The following is a 20,355-nucleotide window of genomic DNA, read 5'->3' on the forward strand; positions in this document are numbered from 1 at the left end:
ACCCACCAAAGAAAGAAAAATTGTCCTTAAATGAGCTCAGTGGTCTTTTTATTTTTATTTTTGCCAGTACTGGGACTTGACTCTGCTTCACTCTCTCTTTGCTTACCTGCTTATGGCTGACACTTTGAATGGTACCTCCATCATGGCTTTTTGTTGGTTAATTGGAGATGTTATCTCTTGGACTTCTCTACCAGGGCTGTCTTTGGACTGCAGTCTCCATGTCTCATTTCCCTGAGTAGCTAGAATTATAGGTATAAACCTCTGATTCAAAAAATGACTTGCTAATACATTTTTTAAAAATCTCAAATGAAATGTTTGGCAAGTGCAACACACCTAATATTCTTATTAGTGATAATATTTGTGCAAGCCTTTTGTTATCAGAATGAAAAATATTCAAGTATGTGGTCATTTACAAAACAGTAGTAGTAGCCGGGCGCTGGTGGCTCACGCCTGTAATCCTAGCTACTCAGGAGGCTGAGATCTGAGGATCGCGGTTCAAAGCCAGCCCGGGCAGGAGAGACCGTGAGACTCCTATCTCCAATAAACCACCAGAAAACCGGAAGTGGCGCTGTAGCTCAAGTGGTAGAGCGCTCGCTTTGAGCTGAAGAGCTGAGGGACAGCGCCCAGGCCCAGAGTTCAAGCCCCACAACCGACAAAAAAAAAAAACAAAACAAAACAAAACAAAACAGTAGTAGTGTTACTAAGTGGAAGTAGAGAAAATCAGGCACTTGGTCATGGACATACACACTTAGCAGATGGAGGATCTAGAAGAAAGAATCAGAAACAGAAGATCCATGTCTGTTTCATTGCTGCTCTATGGGCCTTGTAAAGTTGTAAGAATTAGAGTCTGTGTCAAAAACTTTGTTTTCCCTTTTATTTTTTTCCCAAATATTAAAACTGTCAATGGTATTTGGCTTCTGTGTCATCAGGAAACTATTCTGAGTGTTGTTTCCTTGGGGGAGGAAGGAGTATGATGATTCATGCTGGCCTTATCTTCTCTCTGTTTTCAGAAGGATGTCATGTAACTCAGTTGTGTTTTGTTTTTTTTTTTCAAAGCATCCAAGGCTTTGGGGAAGCTATAACATTATGACCATATTCTTTGCTGGGCCTCATTTTCTGAGCAGCCTGTATTTAGGTTTTTAGTCCTTCCCATAATGGAAAACATTTTTAAAAAATATTTTTTATTGTAAAAGTAGTGTACAGAGGGGTTACAGTTCCATGAGTAAGGTAATGAGTCCATTTCCTATGGAGCGTTGTTACTTCCTCCTTTGTTTATCCCCTACCATCCCTTCCCTCCCCACCTCCCAGCCATAAGGGAAAACATTTTAATAACCCAGTCTCTCAGACAGTTTAGCTGATAGAAGTGAAAAGGAGTCTCCTTTTCATTACCACCTAGAAGAAACTGTTCTTAGATGCATAACTCCAATAAAATTTTATTAGCATACATTAATTGTACTAAGGGGTCTCATTGCAACATTTCCATGTATGCATACAAGGAACCCCATCAACATCACTTCTATGACTCTCTCTTACCTTTCTCCCCCTTCTTAGACAATTTTAATAAATTTCACTGTTCTATTTTCATACAGGCAAACAAGCTGCTTCAACTTCATACTCATTCACCCTCCCCCCTCCCATGGGTGTCTAGTCCCACAGCAGACTCTGTTTTACTTTTCTGCCTTTTGATTTCAGTGTGTATTAATTGTACGATGGGGTTTCACTATGGTATTTCAGATGTGTATATTATTATTAAAAAATTTTTTCTTTTGGTCGTGGGGCCTGAACTCTGGGCCTGGGCACTGTCCCTTAACTCTTCAGCTCGAGGCTAGCTCTCTATCACTTGAACCACAGCACCACTTCCAGCCTTTTCTGGTTATGTGGTGCTGAGGAATTGAACCCAGGGTCTCATGCATGCAAGGCAAGCACTCTACCACCACTGAGCCACCTTCCCAGCCCCTCAGATGTGCATATTATTATTTTGCTTTTTTTTCCAGACCCAAGGCTTCCCATACACTAGGTAAGTGGTCTACCAATGAGCTATATCCTGCACTCTTCAGAGAAATTTAGAAGTTTCCCTTCTGTTTCTTTCTTTTTTTTTTTTTTATTGTGAAAATACCGTACAAAGGGGTTATAATTACATGGGCAAGGTAATGAGTGCATTTTTTATCAAGCATTGTTGCTTCCTCCTTTGTTTCCCCTTCCTATCCCTTCCCATCTCCCCAGCCCCCTTCTGTTTCTATTGAGATGATCATGTTTATTTTGTCCCTCATCCTGATGTGAAATGTATTATGTTCATTGATGTATGCATATGAAACCATCCTTGGATACCTGAGATGAATTCCATTTGCTCATTCATAGTCTTTTGGGGGCTGGGAAAAAAAATAACAAGAGTCTTTTTGATGTGTGGTTTGATTTGACAAGCTAGCATTTTGTTGAGAAGATTTTTCTTTTATTTTTATTGCCAAGTGATGTGCAGAGGGGTTACAGTTATATAAGTAAGATAATAAGTACATTTCTTGTCAAAACTTGTTACTCTTTCCCTCATTTTTCTCCTACTTTCCCTCCCCACCTTGAGAACTTTTTTGTTTGCTTGTTTTGTTTTTTGTTTCTATCAGTTGTGGGACTTGCACTCAGGGCCTGTACAGATCAAGGCTGTCCCTGAGCTTTTTTGCTCAAAACTAGCACTCTTTGGCAAAGACTCATTCAATCTGAGGCCAGCCCAGGCAGAAAAATTCATCTGAGACCAGCAAAGAGCCAGGATGGAAGCATGGCTCAAGAGACTCTTATCTCTAATTAACCAGCCAAACACTAGAAGTGGCACTGTGACTCAAGGTGGCTGTAGAACACTAGCCTTGAGCAGAAGTGCTTAGGGGCAGTGTCCAGGTCTTGAGTTCAAACCCTGTGAGTGCCAACTGAGATGAGCTATCCCAGCAATGAGCACCTAGATACCCAGGACTCATCCAGTCTGGGGAAAAAGGAACCATGGAGAGGAATGAGAGATGATGATGTTACCTCCTAAATGGAGCCACTACATTCACTTTTTCAAAATGAATCAGATCCAGGAGATCAACATAGTTAAGCTTGTCCATCTAATGTATCCAGACATCTACCAAGGCCTCCCAGCAGGCCCTTTAACTACTCCAGTTCAGCCCCAGAGTCTGACTGTTTACCAGTCTACCATACTCTCCCCTACCTAGTTGGCAGATGTCAGAAGGAGCTAGGGACATTTTCCACCAACTCCAGGACTGCCTGGAATGGAGATAGGAACTAGCCAAGTCATCCAATTTTTAATTTGCTGCCCCCGTCCCACCCTTCTGCCATTTGTATTTCCTCTAATATTTTTTCTTATTGCTTAGCCCCTGCCTTGTAAGATTTCTTTCAGATGTCATCTAAGGACATATACATGTATTCACCACCGAGGAACAGTTGCTGCTTGTTGCTTTCTCCCACAACAACTCCACTTTTTACCCCTAATGTCGACACCCCTTAACAGCGGGAAGTAGCCAAAGAGAATCATGGCCCATTTATAACTATCAAAAGCCTGGGATGTTAGGTCTGCCCACGAGAATAGTCCCTTTCCCTTTCCTTTTCACCTGCCTAAAACCAGTAATCGCCTGACTGTCAATCACCTGACTGTGAGTCAGCAAAAGATCCCAGGTTCTGAGATCACTTCTGTCCCCTCTGGTTCTGTAACCCCTTTGGTCCCGCCTCCCACCTTTCCCTATATAATCCAGCTCAACGTTAGTCCTTGTCTCTCTCTTTCTCTTTCTCATTCCCTTCTGCCTCTGCACATCTCCATTTTGTGTGGGTCTACAGTTTGCTTTCCTCCCAGGAAAACTTTTTCCTGCCTGAACCAGGTAGCAGTTTCCTTTCGGGTGAATTTTACAATCCTCAGATCTCAGCCTTCTGAGTAAATAGGACTTTATAGGCATGAAACACTGGTGCCCAGCTGATATAAACATTTTGTTGCTGGGTGCCAGTGGCTCATGCCTTGTAATCCTAGCTAATCAGGAGGCTGAGATCTGAGGATCAGGGTTTGAAGCCAGCCTGGGCAGAAAAGTCTGTGTAAATTAACCACTCAATTAACCACTCAAAAACCAATTAACCAATTAACCACTCAAAAACTGGAAGTGGAGCTGTGGCTCAAAGAGGTAGAGTGCTAGCTCTGAGCAAAAGAGCCTCAAGGACAATGACCAGGCTCTCAGTTCAAGCAAACAAACAAACAAACAAACAAAAAAACCCACCAAAAAACAACTCCACAACATTTTGTTTATTATGTCTAGGCCCCTTCCATAGGACTGTTCTCATATTGGGCATTTCTTTGGCTGTCTATATAGCTCTTTTTTGATGGGGTAGTGTAAGAAAAGCAAATATTTCCTTATTTGATTTCACTTGCATTGGATACTATTAGACATTCATCTCTGGCTTTTCATAAATAACTCTTCATCATTTTTAAGAACTATCTTGGGGGCTGGGATGGTGGCTCAGTAGTAGAGCGCTTGCCTTGCATGCCTGAGGCCCTGAGTTCGATTCCTCAGCACCACATAAGCAAAAAGAAAAAAGCCTGAAGAGGCGCTGTGGCTCAAGTGGTAGAGTGCTAGCCTTGAGCTGAAGAGCTGAGGGACAGCGCCCAGGCCCAGAGTTCAGGCCCCACAACCGGACAAAAAAAAAAAAAAGGAACTATCTTGTAGGAAACTGAATGTTAGAGATAAGTAGTAAAAAAAATAGATTTCTTTTCAATTTATACCTTGTATGTATGTTACCTGTTCAGAGAAATGGTTAAAATGATTTTTTTTTTTTGTCAGTCATAGGGCCTGAACTCTGGGCCTAGGCACTGCCCTCAGCTCTTCTACTCAAGGCTAGCACTCTACCACTTGAGCCACAGCACCACTTCCCACTTTTTTCTTTTTGCTTATGTGGTGCTGAGGAATCGAACCCAGGGCCTCTTGCATGCAAGGCAAGTGCTCTACCAGTGAGCCACCTTCCCAGCCCCCCCCAAAAAAAACTTTTTCTAAGGCAAGGAAAAGTTATTCTTTTCTCTCGCTCTCTCCCTCTTTCCTTCTCTTCCTCTCACTCCCTCTCTCCCTCTCCCCCTACCCCTCCCCTCTCTCTCAACAGGATCTTGCTATATATCCAAGACTGGCCCCAAATTCATGATCTACCTATCATCACCTCCAAAGTGCTAGGATTATAGACATGTACTACCATGTTTGGCTCTTTTTTTTCTCTCTCTTTGAACGTCAACAGTGAAACTAAGGTTTGTTCCAAAATGGTAGTGATTTGCTCATTTTGAGTTTTCTTCCAGCAGGTGTGTTGCCGCCAGACAGATTACTGGCAATTTGTGAAAGATATCCGTTGGCTCAGTCCCCACTCAGCCCTTCATGTGGAAAAGGTAAGAGTGGAAAAAGAGCTGGTATCCTGGTGTGTAGCTGCAAGTCTTCATTGTCTGATATTCTGTTGACAGAATCTTTTGCTCTAGAATGGAGTGCGAACAGTTTCCTTTTTTTTTTGTTTTTGGTCCATTATAGGGGCTTGAACTTAGGACCTGGACACTCCCTGAGCTCTTTTTGCTCAAGGCTAGTGCGCTACCACTATGAGCCACAGCTCCACCTCCAGGTTTTTACTGGTTAATTGGAGATCCAAATCTTACAAACTTTCCTGTGTAAGCTGGCTTTGAACCATGATTCTTAGATCTCAAACCCCTGAGTAGCTATGGCTGTGAGCCACATGTGCCCGGTTTTGCTTGGTTTTTCTGCTCAAGACTGATACTCTACCACTTGAGCCACAGTGCCACTTACTGCTTTTTTCTTTTTGCTTATGTGATGCTGAGTAATTGAACCCAGGGCCTCATGCATGCAAGGCAAGCACTCTACCACTGAGCCACTTTCCCAGCCCCTAACTTTTTTTTTTAATAAGTTTTTTATTATGAAAATACTGTACAGAGGGTTTACAATCACATGAACAAGGAAATGAGTACATTTCTTATCAAGCATTGTTGCCTCCTCCTTTGTTTTTCCCCTACCATCCCTTCCTTCCCATCTGCACAACTACATTCTCGCCCCCTCCTGCCTAAATTGTAAAGTTCGTTTTTCTTTTTCTTTTTTTTTTTTTTTGGGTCCGGTCATGGGGCCTGAACTCTGGGCCTGGGCGCTGTCCCTCAGCTCTTCAGCTCAAGGCTAGCATTCTACCACTTGAGCCACAGCGCCACTTCAGGCTTTTTTCTTATTGCTTATGTGGTGCTGAGGAATCGAACCCAAGGCCTCAGGCATGCAAGGCAAGCGCTCTACCACTGAGCCACCTTCCCAGCTCCTAACTTTTTTTTTAATAAGTTTTTTTAGTGTGGTCTTGTTTGTGAACATTTGAGTAAATGCCCAAAAGTGGGATTGCTGGGTCATAGGGGAGCTCTATGTGGAGTCTTTTGAGGAACCTCCATACTACTTTCCAAAGTGGTTGAACAAGTTTACACTCCCACCAACAATGCAGTTGGGTTTCCTTCTGTCCACATCCCCTCCAGCATCTCTTTGTTATTAGAGTTCTCGATTATAGCCATTCTAACTGGGGTGAGGTGGTATCTCAATGTTGTTTTGATTTGCATTTCTTTTATGGCTAGAGAGGTTGAGTATTTTTTCATGTGTCTATTGGCCATTCTTATTTCCTCTTCAGAAAAGTTTCTCTTTAAGTCTTTAGCCCACTTATTTATTGGGCAGTTGTTTCTTTGAGGATCTGTTGTTGGGGGATTTAATTTTTTGAGTTCCAGGTATATTTTAGATATGAGACCCTTGTCCATTGTATGGCTAGTGAATATCTTCTCCCAATCTGTGGGCTTTCTATTGATCTTGCTAACTGTCCTTTGCCATGCAGAAGCTCTGCAACTTCATGCAATCCATTTGTCCAACCTTTCTTTGATTTGTTGTTTTTCTGGGTCTCTATTAAGAAATTTTTGGCCTGTGCCAAGGAGACCTAGGGTTTCTCCTATTCCGTCCTATAATGTTTTCAGGGTGTGTGCTTTGACTCTGAGGTCTTTGATCCATTTGAAGTTGATTCTGGTGCAGGGTGATATATAAGGATCTAGCTTTCGTTTTCTACAAGTGATTAACCAATTTTGCCAGCACCATTTACTGAAGAGGCTGTCTTTCTTCCATTCTATTTTTTTAGCTCCCTTATTGAAGATTCGGTGGCTGTTGGTCTGTGGGTTCATTTCTGGGTTTTCAATTCTATTCCATTGGTCCTGAAATCTGTTCTTGTGCCAGTACCAAGCTGCTTTGATTACTGTGGCTTTGTAGTAGAGTTTGAAATTTGGTATTGATATTTCTCCAGCACTGTTCTTTCTGTTAAGGATCATTTTTGCTATTTGGGGTCTTTTATTGTTCCATATGAATTTTTGGATTGCCTCTTCTATTTCCTTGAAGAATGAAGTTGGAATATTGATAGGTATCACATTGAATTTGTAGATAGCTTTGGGAAGTATTGCCATTTTCATGATGTTAATCCTTCCAATCCAGGAGCATGGGAGGTTTTTCCACTTCCTAAGTTCTGTTTTGATTTCCTTTTTCAGGTTTTTAAAGTTTTCATCATAGAGGCCCTTCACTTCTTTGGTTAAGTTAATTCCTAGGTATTTTATTTTTTGTGGGGCTGTTACAAATGGAGTTGCTTTCCTCATTTCAGCTGTGCTCTTCTCATAGTTGGCATGCAGAAAAGCCATTGATTTTTGAGGGTTAATTTTTACCCTGCTACTTTGCCAAAGTTTCGAATCAGCTTGAGTAATATGGGAGTGGAGTCCGTGGGATTCTTTAAATACAAGGTCATGTCATCTGCAAGGAGGGAGAGTTTTACTTCATCTTTCCCTATTTGGATCCCCTTTATAAAAGTAACTTTTAAATGATTAGTTACCAAGTTACAGGTGTCATACTGTGGCTTATCTTTTTCCTTCTTTTATATTTTCAAATAAGCCTCTTTCCATCTTTTCTATTTTTATTCTTTTCATTTGTCTGTTTTGAGACAAGGCCTTGTTCTATAGTCCAGGCTGGACTCAAACTTGCAGTCTTCCTGTCTCTCAAGGGCTAGGATTACAAGTGTGTACTACTACATCTATCTTTCAGATTTCTTTTCTAAAATACGTTGCTGCAGAGATTTCCTGATAGAAGCTGCTAGAAATTGCCATTCATACATTTTGTTGCACTGGTCCTAGACTATAAGTTTAGAAACTTTCAAGGAGGAAGTTCCAAATAGAGAATACTATGGCTAGACTCAAAAAGAAGCGACTGGCTGGGAATGTGGCTTAGTGGTAGAGTGCTTGCTAGCATGCATGAAGCCCTGAGTCCAATTCATCAATGACACATAAACACAAAAAGCCAGAAGTGGCTCTGTGACTCAAGTGGTAGAGTGCTAGCCTAAGCAAAAGAAGCTTAGGGACAGAGCCTAGGCTCTGAGTTCAAGCCCAGGACTGGTAAAAAAAAAAAAAAGTGACTGGTTGGGTTGGTTTTTCTTGTTTTTATTTTTGGGTCCGGTCGTGGGGCCTGAACTCTGGGCCTGGGCGCTGTCCCTCAGCTCTTCAGCTCAAGGCTAGCGCTCTACCACTTGAGCCACAGCACCACTTCCGGCTTTTCTCTTTTTGCTTATGTGGTGCTGAGGAATCAAACCCAAGGCCTCAGGCATGCAAGGCAAGCGCTCTACCGCTGAGCCACCTTCCCAGCCCCGGTTGGTTTTTCTTTGGTGGAAAGTCTTCGGTAGCATTTGCCTAGATCCTTCTCCCTAACAATTTTCTTGCATTCCTTTCTGGAGGCCTCCTGAAATAGAGAACTCTATGAGAAAGTCCAAGAGGATATTCCTTTGAATATCCCAGTACAACTGTCTCTTTGAAGCTAGAATGTAAAGAACCAGATATAGCAGCTTTGTCTCTCCCACAGTTGCATATCAGGACTTTACTGCTCAGTGCCTTATTGGGGACCCATTATAGCAGTTAAGCTATTAATCTCTATTTCATTCTCCTCCCCTAGTGTCCTCTAGATGTGGTTCTCAGGTGATTAGTCCTCTGTGTTTCTGTACTTCCCCCCACCCCACCCCATATTGGTCTTGGGTTTGAACTCTGGACCTGAGCTCTACCCCTGAGCTTCTTTTTGTTTAATGCTAGAAGTGGAGCCATAGCTCCACTTCTAGTTTTTGAGTGGTTAATTAGATAATTTGAGTGGGTAAGAATCTCACAGGGACTCTTCTTCCCAGGCTGGCTTCAAACTGTGATCCTCAGATCTCAGCCTCCTGAGTAGCTAGGATTATAGGCATGAGCCACTGGCACCCAGCTGAACTTTTTTGATATATATTTTAATTCATGCCTCTTTGTCTCCTAGTTCATCAACTTGCATGAGAATGGCCAAAGCAGCACTGATGGTGTGAATGAGCGTGCTGTGGCAGAGCTGTGGTTACAGCACAGCCTGCAGTCCCACTGCCTCTCAGCCCAACTCCGGCCTCTGCTTGGAGATAGACAGTATATCAGGAAATTCTACACAGGTAGGTAGAGGTCATTTAGGGTTGCTTCATATATATACTTCCTTTTTGCCTTCCATCTCACTTTTCCTCTGTAGACAGACAACCTGTTAGAGCCTCATATTTTACACTTGATGCTATAGATTCTACTCAGAAACAGATATCTAGCCTTTTCTCTCACCTCCTCTGAAAAACTTAATCATGCTTTATATTAAGATATTCCCCTACACTGATCATACAAGTCAATAATAATAACCACCACTTGTCAAGAGTTTTTATGTGCCACTCACTGTATACTTTTCACAACAGCCAGAGGAGTTGTATGTTAGCATCATGTTTTTCAACCAGAGAAGCAGTTGAGGTTAGATAATGGCTGCAGTTACCCAAAGCCATGATCTAGTTATAGGTCATTCTGACTTTGGAGCCTCTTATTTTGATCTCCTTATTGGACTAGAATTAGCTCCTCCTATATTTTACTTGTCTCTGAATTCCTTTCCGCCCACAGTCACATGAGTTTCCTCCTCAGTTCCTTTACTCTTTCCCTCAGCTTCTCTCTCCCAAGGCCATCAAGGAAGTCCATCACTATAGTAACTTTTTTCTTCCTAGAAACTGCTTTCCTGCTAAGTGACGCCCATGTTACCGCCATGCTCCAATGCCTAGAAGCAGTGGAACAGAATAACCCTCGCCTTCTGGCTCAGATTGACGCATCTATGGTAAAAGGGACAAGTAATTATTTATGTCTGTGATGTAACCCTGAGTAGTAAATGACTTATTCACTATGGAGTTATGAGCTAAAAGGCTTTTTTTTTTTTTTTTTTTGCTAGTCCTGGGGTTTTAACTCAGGGCCTGGGTGCTGTCCCTAAGATTCAAATTTTGCTCAAGGTTAGCACTCTACCACCTGAGCCACAGTGCCACTTCCAGCTCTTTCTGTGTATGTGGCACTGAGGAATCGAACCCAGGGCCTCAGGCATGCAAGGCAAGCGCTCTACCAATGAGCCACCTTCCCAGCCCTGCTTTCATTTTTTTTTTAATGTTTGAGAAGAAGTGGAAATACTCCTAAGAACTTATTGAAATGGAGAGTTTAAGCTTAGATCACAGCTTGTTGTATCTGTGTTTGTGCGTATTTTTTTGTTTGTTTTTTGCTGCCTGTCCTGAGGTTTGTACTCAGGGCCTAGGCACTGTCTTTGAGCTTTTTTTGCTCAAGTCTAGCACTCTGCCACTTAAGCCACAGCTCCACTTTGAAGCCTGCCTCTGCTGGCTTCAAAATTGTGATCCTTAGATCTTAGTCTCCTGAGTAGCTAGGGTTACAGGTGTGAGCCGCTGGCTCCTGACTTGTGTGTATATATCTTAAAAACCCTCGGCACCCTTGAAATATGCTTCGTTAAAAGCAGGCTTGACAAAGAACTAGAGAGAAGAGGGACAGTTCTGTAGAAGTTACATTGTCACACCTGGGATGGCTTAGTGGCACATAGGATCTGCCATTTTTTTTTCTTTTATTATGATGAAAATTTTGTAGTACAAAGAAAATTTTGCTACCTGTAATTAATTTATCCCATTACTAATATTTCAGTCAGTACCTTAGCTAGAGTAGAACCAGATCCTGTATTCCTTTTAGGGCAGAAAAATCTCCTTTTGCTTAGTTTCTACATTTTATTTATTTATTTTTGTTGGTCGTGGGGCTTGAACTCTGGGCTTGGGTGCTGTCCCTCAGCTCTTCAGCTCAAGGTAAGCACTGTACTGCTTGAGCCACAGCGCCACTTCTGGTTTTCTAGTGGTTTATTGGAGATAAGAGTCTCACGGACTTTCCTGCCCAGGCTGGCTTTGAACCATTATCCTCAGATCTCACCCTTCTCAGCAGCTAGGATTACAGGTGTGAACCACCGGCGCCCAGCTGGTTTTTAAATTTTTATGGATTACTATCCGTGAATACTTTCTATGTGTTATGCATAGTGATATGTATAAACCACAAATCATCTCATTTAATCCCCACAACTATAGGAAGCAGGTATTAATCTCCCTCCCTCTCTCTCTCTCTCTCTCTCTCTTCCCCCCCACCCTCACGGGTTTTTCTTTTGCCAGTCCTGGGGCTTGAACTCTGGGTACTGTCCCTGAGCTTCTTTTGCTCAAGGCTAGCACTCTACCTTTAGCCACAACCACTTCTGTTTTTTTCTGTTTATGTAGTACTGAGGAATGGAACCCAGGGCTTTATGTATGATAGGCAAGCACTCTACCACTAAGCCACATTCCCAGCCCCCTCTCTCTCTCTTTTTAAATTTTTGGCAACACTAGGTTTTGAACTCAGGCCTTTTGCTTACTAGATAGGTATTCTACCAACAAGCCATGCCTCTAACCTATTTTTCTTTTTTCTTTTTTTTTTGGATCCAGTCGTTGGGCCTGAACTCTGGGCCTGGCCACTGTCCCTTAGTTCTTCAGCTCAAGGCTAGCACTCTACTACTTGAGTCACAGTGCCACTTCCGGCTTTTTTCTTTTTGCTTATGTGGTGGAATTGAACCCAGACCCTCATGCATGCAAGGCAAGCGCTCTACCACTGAGCCACTTTCCCAGCCCTTATTTTTCTTATTTTTGAGATAGAGTCTCACTTTTACCTGGATTCCTATCATAGCTGAGATGACAAGTATACACTACCATACCCAGCTACTGGTTGAGAAAGGGTCTTACGTGTATGCCCGAGCTGACTTTAACCACGATCCACCCACACAACTTGGCTACAGGTGTAAAACACCTGGCTATTAATCTCTTTTTATAAAAAGAACCACTGAAGGTAAATTGGTTGCCCAAAGTTCTGACAGAATGGCTTATTAGTTGCAAGTGTAAATTAGAGCCCTAATCTGTCTGGCTTCTGACATCACACATATAGTTGTAAGCACCTTCAGGAGAGAGTACCCCTACTTTGTCCATTTACAAGGATTCCAGTGTGTACAAGACTGCAGTTTCAAAGTTATATGATAGAGTGTAGCTACAAGCTTGGGCTATAGTCCAAGTGTAATGTCAAAGGCTAGTTTCTATCAGCATTTCTGTGATACTGTGCACCCTCCTCTGAGGGCCTCTATCCTTGACTCTGATCCATGTTTTGTTTTGTTTTAGTTTGCCAGAAAGCAGGAAAGTCCACTGCTGGTAACAAAGAGCCAGAGCTTGACAGCTCTGCCTGGCTCCACATATACTCCTCCAACCAGCTATACTCAACATTCCTACTTTGGATCCTCCTCCAGCCTACACCAATCCATGTCCAACCACAGTTCAGGTATGGGGGCAGGAATGGTTGGTATTTACATCTCTCTCTGGGCCTAAATAGTAAAGGAATTTGTGAGTGCTCAAAGGTTGATAATTGAGCCTTAGGTTGGTGGAATTTGTGAAACTTTACTTAATAATGGAAGTCTTTAAGAAGTTTTATATCAGCTAATCCAAGATAGTTCAGTAGAATCATTAAAGAGATGTTTTTAGGTTCTTGAGTTTCTAATCTACATTGCAAAGAAGGCACTTAAATAGTAGCTAACATTCATTGAGTGCCTACAATGTGCTAGACTCTTGTAATGAATTGGTATTTATTATCTCATGTGATCCTTAAAACAGTCATGTGAGGTAGGTAATTGCTTATTTTACAGATGAGCAATGCATACCAACAAAGCCACAGTTTCAAAGCCCATACTTTTGACTTGGTTGCTTTTAAATAATTTTTTACTTTAACTGACATTTATTTTTCTGAGGTAACATGTGTTTTATACTTAGTAACAATTGCAATTTGAGTTCTTTTTTTCTTTTTTTTTTGGTGGGTCTTGGGGCCTGAACTCTGCGCTTGGGCACTGTCCCTCAGCTCTTCAGCTCAAGGCTACTGCTCAACCACTTGAGCCACAGTGCCACTTCCGGCTTTTTCTGTTTATGTGGTGCTGAGGAATTGAACCTGGGGCCTCATGCATGCAAGGCAAGCACTCTACTACTGAGCCACCTTCTCAGCCAGCGATTTGAGTTCTGAGTTGTGGAGAAGTTCTTCATACATATCACAGTGCTCCAGCTCAACTTTCTCTCCTTTTTTATCCATTTTTTTTTATATACTAGAGAGAAGATCTACTTTCTCTTCACTCTCTGGCCCTTCCCAGAATCTTCAAGAAGACAGAAGACAACCATTACCAGTAGAGGATCAAACCATCCAACCCTTACTGCTTTCGGATTCTGTACAAGCACAGAATTTCCCATCAACCCCAGTTGAGATGAGCTCAAGCACTGTAACTAGCCCCTTAGAGGCATCCTGGGTCAGCAGCCAGAATGACTCCACAAGTGATGCCAGTGAGGGGCCCGAATACCTGGCAATTGGCAACCTGGACCCCCATGGCCGGACTGCCAGCCATCAGAGTCAAAGCAGCAATGCGGAGAGTAGCAACTCTAATTTATTCTCCTCCAGCAGTTCTCAGAAGCCAGATTCTGTTGCTTCTTCCTTAGGAGACCAAGAGGCAGATAGGCAGAGCCAACTATCTACTGTCCTTCGCAGATCCAGCTTCTCAGAAGGGCAAACAGTCACTGTCACCCCAGGGACAAAGAAGAGCCATATTCGCTCCCATTCGGATACCAACATTGCCTCCAAAGGAACTCCAGGTAATGAGTGCCACCCATCATTATACTAGCTATGGCAAGAGTCCCCTGATTTTAGGATAGAAGAGAAAGTTTCTTTCTAAAAATTTTCAAGTGGTTCAAAGAGAAGTTATGTGTCTGATGACATGTCATTCTGCTTTATGATGAAAGAGAGAAGCTTATAATGTAATACTTGACAAATCTGTGAGGCTGGATGTGATACTGCTTGCCTGTAATCTCAGCACTCAGAAGGCTGAGGCAGAAGGGTTGTGAGTTCAAGGTTAGCTTGGGCTACATAGACCCTGTTTCAACAAAAACAAAACCAAACAAACTGAATATATTTATGTTTGTTCTTTCATATAATGCTAAATACTAAATGCTTTCCTGGATTCTTGAACAACAGTCTCATTCAATTCCTCCTCTTTTTGTGATTCCTTAGAAGTTTGGTCAGGATATAAAAGGAGAAACAGATTGATATTAGAGTTTCCTAATTAAATGCAGGGATATAGTCAGAATGGGGTGATGTGACCTTGTAATCAAGAAGGTGGGACTACCTGCTGCATCATTAATTCAGACTGAGGCAGTCAGGTAAAGAACCCTTGCTCCTGGGACCTCCTCACAGAAATACTAGCAACCTTCCATGGGGAAAGTGGGTCCGTGCTTTGCTGTCTCTCTGTCATCATCTCCCTGGGTTGTTGGGCTCTGCAAGTTCCATGAAAGCAAGTGTAACATAGACGTTTGTGCTTAAAGCCATTTTGGATCAGGAAATCCCCAGAAATAAAATATTAAAATGAAATGTAAAATATTAAGTCTAAAAAAGGCTGGATGCTGGTGACTCATGTCTGTATCGTAGCTACTTTGGAGGCTGACTCTGAAGATCACAGCTCAAAGCCAGCTCAGGAGAACTTGTGAAACTCTTATCTCCAATTAACCACAAAAAGGCTGAAAGGGGAGCTCTTGCTCAAGTGGTAGAGTATTTGTCTTGAGCAAAAAAGCTCATGAACAGTGCCCAGGCCCTGAGTTCAAGCTCCAATACTGCCTCCCCCAAAAAAGACTAAAAAAAGATTCCCATTGTTTCCATAATTTCTAGAAAGAAGAAAGCTAATGGCCACAATTGAAACCTCTTGAGTGACAAACATTTCTTTCTTCCATCAATTTTGCCTTGTAGTTCTTTAGGAAAAAATTCTTTAAATAAAACCTACCTTGTTATAAGCTTCTTCGATGTGAAGAGTGGTTAGGTTAGATTTCATGTCATTTCTCCTGCAGGCTGGTGTCTCTTGTACTCCAGGTCACTGGCTTTTGAGCATGTAAAACTTTCTGGCCTCCATTTTTAAAAATAGCTTGCAATAGTAGGAATTGAACTGAGGGCCTCCATCATGCTAGGCAAGCACTCTACCAACTCCCATTCTTGTATCCATGTGGAGTCCAGAAACCATGGTAACCTGCTTAAGAATGCAGAAGTGTCCAAGGAAGTATGGTCATATATCATTTCTTGTACAAGGCATCCGCGCTTCAGCACTGTAATTCCCTCTTGGGAGTTAGGTCACCACTTTCCCCAGGTAACCGTTCCACTTTCTCTAATCTCGTTTGTTCTGTCTGAACTCTCCTCTGCACCTATCCGTTTCTCTACAGGAGGCCCCAGGAATATCACCATTATAGTTGAAGATCCCATTGCAGGTTTGGGAGTCAATCCCCTACCTCTTTTTCCTTTTGTTCCTCTGTGACCACCTTGCTAAGTTTAAATCCCCTTTTTCAGTCTGGTGTCAAATCAAGTTTGGCTACTCTTTTCCTGGTGCAATGTTGAGACCTGTCATTGAAATGGCTCCAGTATTTCATGTGATATTGTGTGCTGCCCACAATTTCCAAAGTGCCTCGTTCCATCTTTCAACAGCTTCTGGGAAGCAGAATTGAGACTTAGCAATTCAATTTTGCTCAAAGGTATAACTGAGGCCTGCCTTTTGTCTAAGGCTTTATGGTGAATCAGTGGCAGAATGAGTACTTAATTATAACTGAGTACTTACTGTTGATTACTTATTTTTTCTTGACTTAACACCAGAATGTTTTATCCCTTTCTGTGGTCTTGGGTATACTTGCATGTTTTTGCCTGTTCAAGTCCCCACTTCCTTTTTTTCTTTCGCCTGTCTTCATGCCCCTGTGCATCCATATTCCAGCCATTGCACATTTGTCTAGTGACGTGAGTCTGTTTCCTTTGTTATAGTGATATTCAGAGAGATTGTGTTCCATTCTGGGAACTGTAATTCATGGATATACTAATACTACAGGAATGTGTCTACCAGTCAGAATAGTGAGAAAGGATTAAAAACTGGTTTTCTGGTGGGTGAAGCCACTGTTTATAGTAGCTTGAGAAAGGTTATAGATGAATAAAGTTTGCCAAACCTTATAGAGATGAGCCATCATAAGAATACAGATTTAGAATGTAAGGAAATGCTAAGAATTAGTGAATGGGCACCATCAGAGATAGTGAACTCAGTAAACAAACAAGTACTGAATGGCAACATTCATATTTTTTTTTAAGTGGGGCTGGAAAGGTGGCTCAGTGGTAGAGTGCTTGCCTTGCATGCATGAGGCCCTGGGTTTGATTCCTCAGCACCACATAAGCAGAAAAAGCTGGAAGTAGCACTGTGGCTCAAATGGTAGAGTGCTAGCCTTGAGCTGAAGAGCTGAGGGACAGTGCCCAGGCCCAGAGTTCAGTCCCCAGGACCGACAAAAAAAAAAAAAAAGATTTTGGTGTTCTAGTTTGTGTTGTGCACTGTTAGCTGGGGATCTCAAAGTCTCTTGCCAAGACATCATGGTGACTATTAGTTGAGCAGAGTTCACTGTAGAGGTTGTCAATAGGTTGAACCTCCAGGAAAATATAAAATTGTATTTGCTGGGCAGTGGATTTTTTTTTTTCTGAGCGGAGCAGCTAACACATTGGCACCATTTGCCAGGGAAATGTGTTGAATGTGTCTCAAGAGCACCCTGCTCTTTACTCAGGTACCCACTGGCTTTGCCTTCGATAGGACTGGAAATTGTGTTTCTTTTTGAGGAATGTCAGTTTTTAAAACTTCTTGTGGCTTGTTGCTATTTCTCCATTCCTAGCCCTCACTGGTTCCTATTCCTAGGCAGTCTTCTCCTGCTTTTTTTTTTCTTTTTGCTTATGTGGTGCTGAGGAATCGAACCCAGGGCCTCGAGCATGCAAGGCAAGCGCTCTACCACTGAGCCACCTTCCCAGCCCTAGGCAGTCTTCTCCTAAAGCCCTGCCCTTCTTTCGCCAGTGACTGAGCCCTTTGGTGGCAAGGCCATCAACCCCAGTTCTTTCAGCATTTTCTGGTTGTTGCTTTTAAAGGACATCACAGTTTTTAATTTTCATTCTGTAGAAAATGTAAACCTGATATTGTATTAAAGCCTATTATGAAGGTATCAAAATTTTAAGGTGCTTGTTTTTGAAGACTTTCTTAAATTGGTTTGTCAAGAGGTTAGATGGAAGGAGAGAGAACTAAATGAATAAATTCATCTTGGTTTTGATTGTTTTCCTCCTTTGTCTTCCTCCTTTTGGACTATATAATCTCTTTCCCTTTAGAATAAACTGACATCCCATTTCCTTTCCCCCACGTGTTCTGTATTCCTGGGCTGTTCAATATTGGAGAGCTCCTTTCACACCTTGCTCTGGAATTACTTAGAAAATGAGAACAGTTAAATGTTCTCCAGTGCTAGACTTGTGTCTGCTGCTCACTTGTAGATAGGTTTTACTTCCTGTCTGGTCACTGACTAGAGAGTCCTGCAGTAAGTAGTCAGAGTTGAGAGGCCTTTGGCCCTACTCTGACTAAAGCAGTAAAGTCACATCAGACTCTTCAGTGACCAAGTAATTTCACTAGAAGGTAGACATCTTTCTATTCTAACTCTCAGAATGTGGAGTATGCTAAGTGAGTACTGGGGAGGCTAGGGCCGAAATTCTCTTTCACCCACTCTCCCTTTGTTCGGATTATTGAGCTCTGTGGAGGAAAGATACATATTATGCAATCTTACCCACCCTTTGTCATTTTCAACCCCTGTGCTAGAAATCACACATATGCAACACTTCTCTTGGTCTCCTCTCTACTCCCTGTCTTGTGCTCTGGGGTGTTATCTTGTATATCATCCATCTCCAGATGGATGGTTCTCAAAGAGGTGAGAGGCATCTTGAAAAGAAACTTTGAGTATCTGGGTTTAATTATCAGAAGACAAAGTTCCATATGGAAATCATGCACAAGAGGAAGCCATTGTGACCTGAGCACAGGATTTAATTTGTCTTTTTATTTTTTTTTTATTTTTGAAGTGGGCTAAGAGGTACAGAATGTCATCTGTAAATGTAGATAGTGACAGGATTGCCTCTGGGCTGTTTCCAGTTGTTTCACGGCTCTCCAACCATCTAGCTTAGTGCTCTGGGACTCTTAAGTGACCAATTAATTTTACTAGAAGATAGACATCTTCTTTCCAATTCTAATTCTCATTGCTGAGAGACTTGAAAGCACAGTTAGAGATGAAGTCATCCGAAGGATTTGCTCTTCTTTTTCCTGAAGAAGCATGGCTGTTACAGATTTGCACTTCAAGTCAGAACTTTTTACATCTACTTCCCATTTTCCTTCAGAGGGTGGTCAGTACCTGTGCTCAGAAGGCATGTTCCGAAGACCCTCAGAAGGACAATCTCTCATCAGCTACCTCTCTGAGCAAGACTTCGGCAGCTGTGCAGATCTGGAAAAGGTGAGCAATGGAAGAAGCCAATGAAGGTCTTGTGCTTGGAGAGCTGGCTTGAGGGTCAGTGGTGCTGTTTGTTCAAATGAAGTTTCAGGCACAACAGAGACTTAGGTATAATTTGGGTATAGATTGCAGTAAAGACAAGGTCAACAAGTTCTGTTACACACTTTCTTGTTGAGTCCAGAATAATAGTGATTTTTATCTTAGAAACTACTTTGGGCTGAGAAACATTTTGGACTTCAATTGCTTGTTTGTTGTTAAAACCTCACATAAATACTATTTTCAGAATCAATTTCTATACGTTATTCTAAGGCTCAGATATGTAATAAATAATACCCATCGCTTTGTAGCTTACAAAGCACTCTTATCTTGGTTGAGTACATTTACCTATATGTTTCATATCTATGTATATGATTTTGGAAAAGAGCCTCATTGAAATTACTAGGCGTCTTTTTTCTTCTGTTTTTTTAATTGTGTGTGTGTGTGTGTGTTTGTTTCAGTAAAACTTTATTGACTGGCACTGGTGGCTTATGCCTGTAATCCTAGCTACTCAGGAGGCTGAGATCTAAGAATCATCGTTCAAAGCCAGCCTGGGCAGAAAAGTCTGTGAGACTCTAATCTCCGATTAACCATCAGAAAACCAGAAGTGGTGCTGTGGCTCAAAGTGGTAAATCACTAGCCTAGAGCAAAAGAGTTCAGGGACTGGACCCAACAACAGCAACAATAACAACAAAATCTTTATGATAATAAACACTGACATTTCATTTTCACCACTTTTTTTCTGGTTGTTATTATAAAGGTGATATATGAAGAGGTTAGGTGATCAGTACATTTCCTTTTGGACAATTGCACCCCTTCCCTTGCTCTCTCCCACATTTTCTTTTTAAACTGAAAAATAACTTTATTAACTCTGTTTCAAGATTTTATTCCCAGGCTTTGTCAGCTTAGTCAGCTATAAAGAATGAATTGTGTGTATAAGATAAACCTAAAATGAACCAGGCTAATGCTAGCTACTCAGAAGGCTGAGATCTGGAGGAGCACAGTTAAAGCCATCCCAGGTAGAAAATTCTGAGAGACGCAATCTCAAAAATAACCAAAAGAAAACAAAAAGTTAGACTGGAGGCATGGCTTAAGTGGTAGAGGGCCAGCTGAGCAAGCATAAGGTTCTGACGTCAAATTCTTGTACCAACAAACAAAGAAACAAACACTAAAAAGACTTACAGTGTCCAGTGTCTTTGGATTTAAAAATATTGAAGACTTTTGGGAAGTACCAGCAGGAAAGAGAAGGGTGGATAGAGAAGGTAAATGTGGGTAAATGTAATCGAAGTAGTTTATTTGTATACATAAAAATAGAACAATGAAACCTGTTGAAATTATTTTAGACAAAGGGAGGGAGTAAGGGAGTGATAGAAGGGGTCAGTTTGATTAGGACATATTCTGTGCATGTATGGAAAGGTCACAATAAAACTCCTTGAGCAGCTACTATATATGCTAATAAAAAATAAAGAAAAATATCAAAGATTTAAGCCACAAACAGTGGTGAAAAAGGGCTTG

The 20,355-nt window shown here is 41.8% G+C and overlaps 1 protein-coding gene across 5 annotated transcripts in view; it reads left to right on the forward strand.

Annotated features, from left to right (window-relative positions):
- Positions 1 to 20,355, forward strand: part of Rubcn (rubicon autophagy regulator) — a 67,848-nt gene that overhangs the window by 22,832 nt on the left and 24,661 nt on the right. For 3 of the 5 annotated variants that reach the window (XM_042670119.1, XM_042670084.1, XM_042670101.1), the window contains exons 3-8: positions 5,306 to 5,392; positions 9,345 to 9,504; positions 10,087 to 10,193; positions 12,586 to 12,742; positions 13,555 to 14,088; positions 18,695 to 18,807. In XM_042670119.1, coding sequence (XP_042526053.1) covers positions 5,306 to 5,392; positions 9,345 to 9,504; positions 10,087 to 10,193; positions 12,586 to 12,742; positions 13,555 to 14,088; positions 18,695 to 18,807 — 1,158 coding nt within the window. The remainder of the gene's footprint in view (positions 1 to 5,305; positions 5,393 to 9,344; positions 9,505 to 10,086; positions 10,194 to 12,585; positions 12,743 to 13,554; positions 14,089 to 18,694; positions 18,808 to 20,355) is intronic. The other 2 variants (XM_042670091.1, XM_042670110.1) reach the window with 1 other exon arrangement.

Source organism: Dipodomys spectabilis, unplaced genomic scaffold (genome assembly GCF_019054845.1).
Source record: "Dipodomys spectabilis isolate Male_0828 unplaced genomic scaffold, ASM1905484v1 ptg000017l, whole genome shotgun sequence".
Taxonomy (NCBI): Eukaryota; Metazoa; Chordata; class Mammalia; order Rodentia; family Heteromyidae; genus Dipodomys; species Dipodomys spectabilis.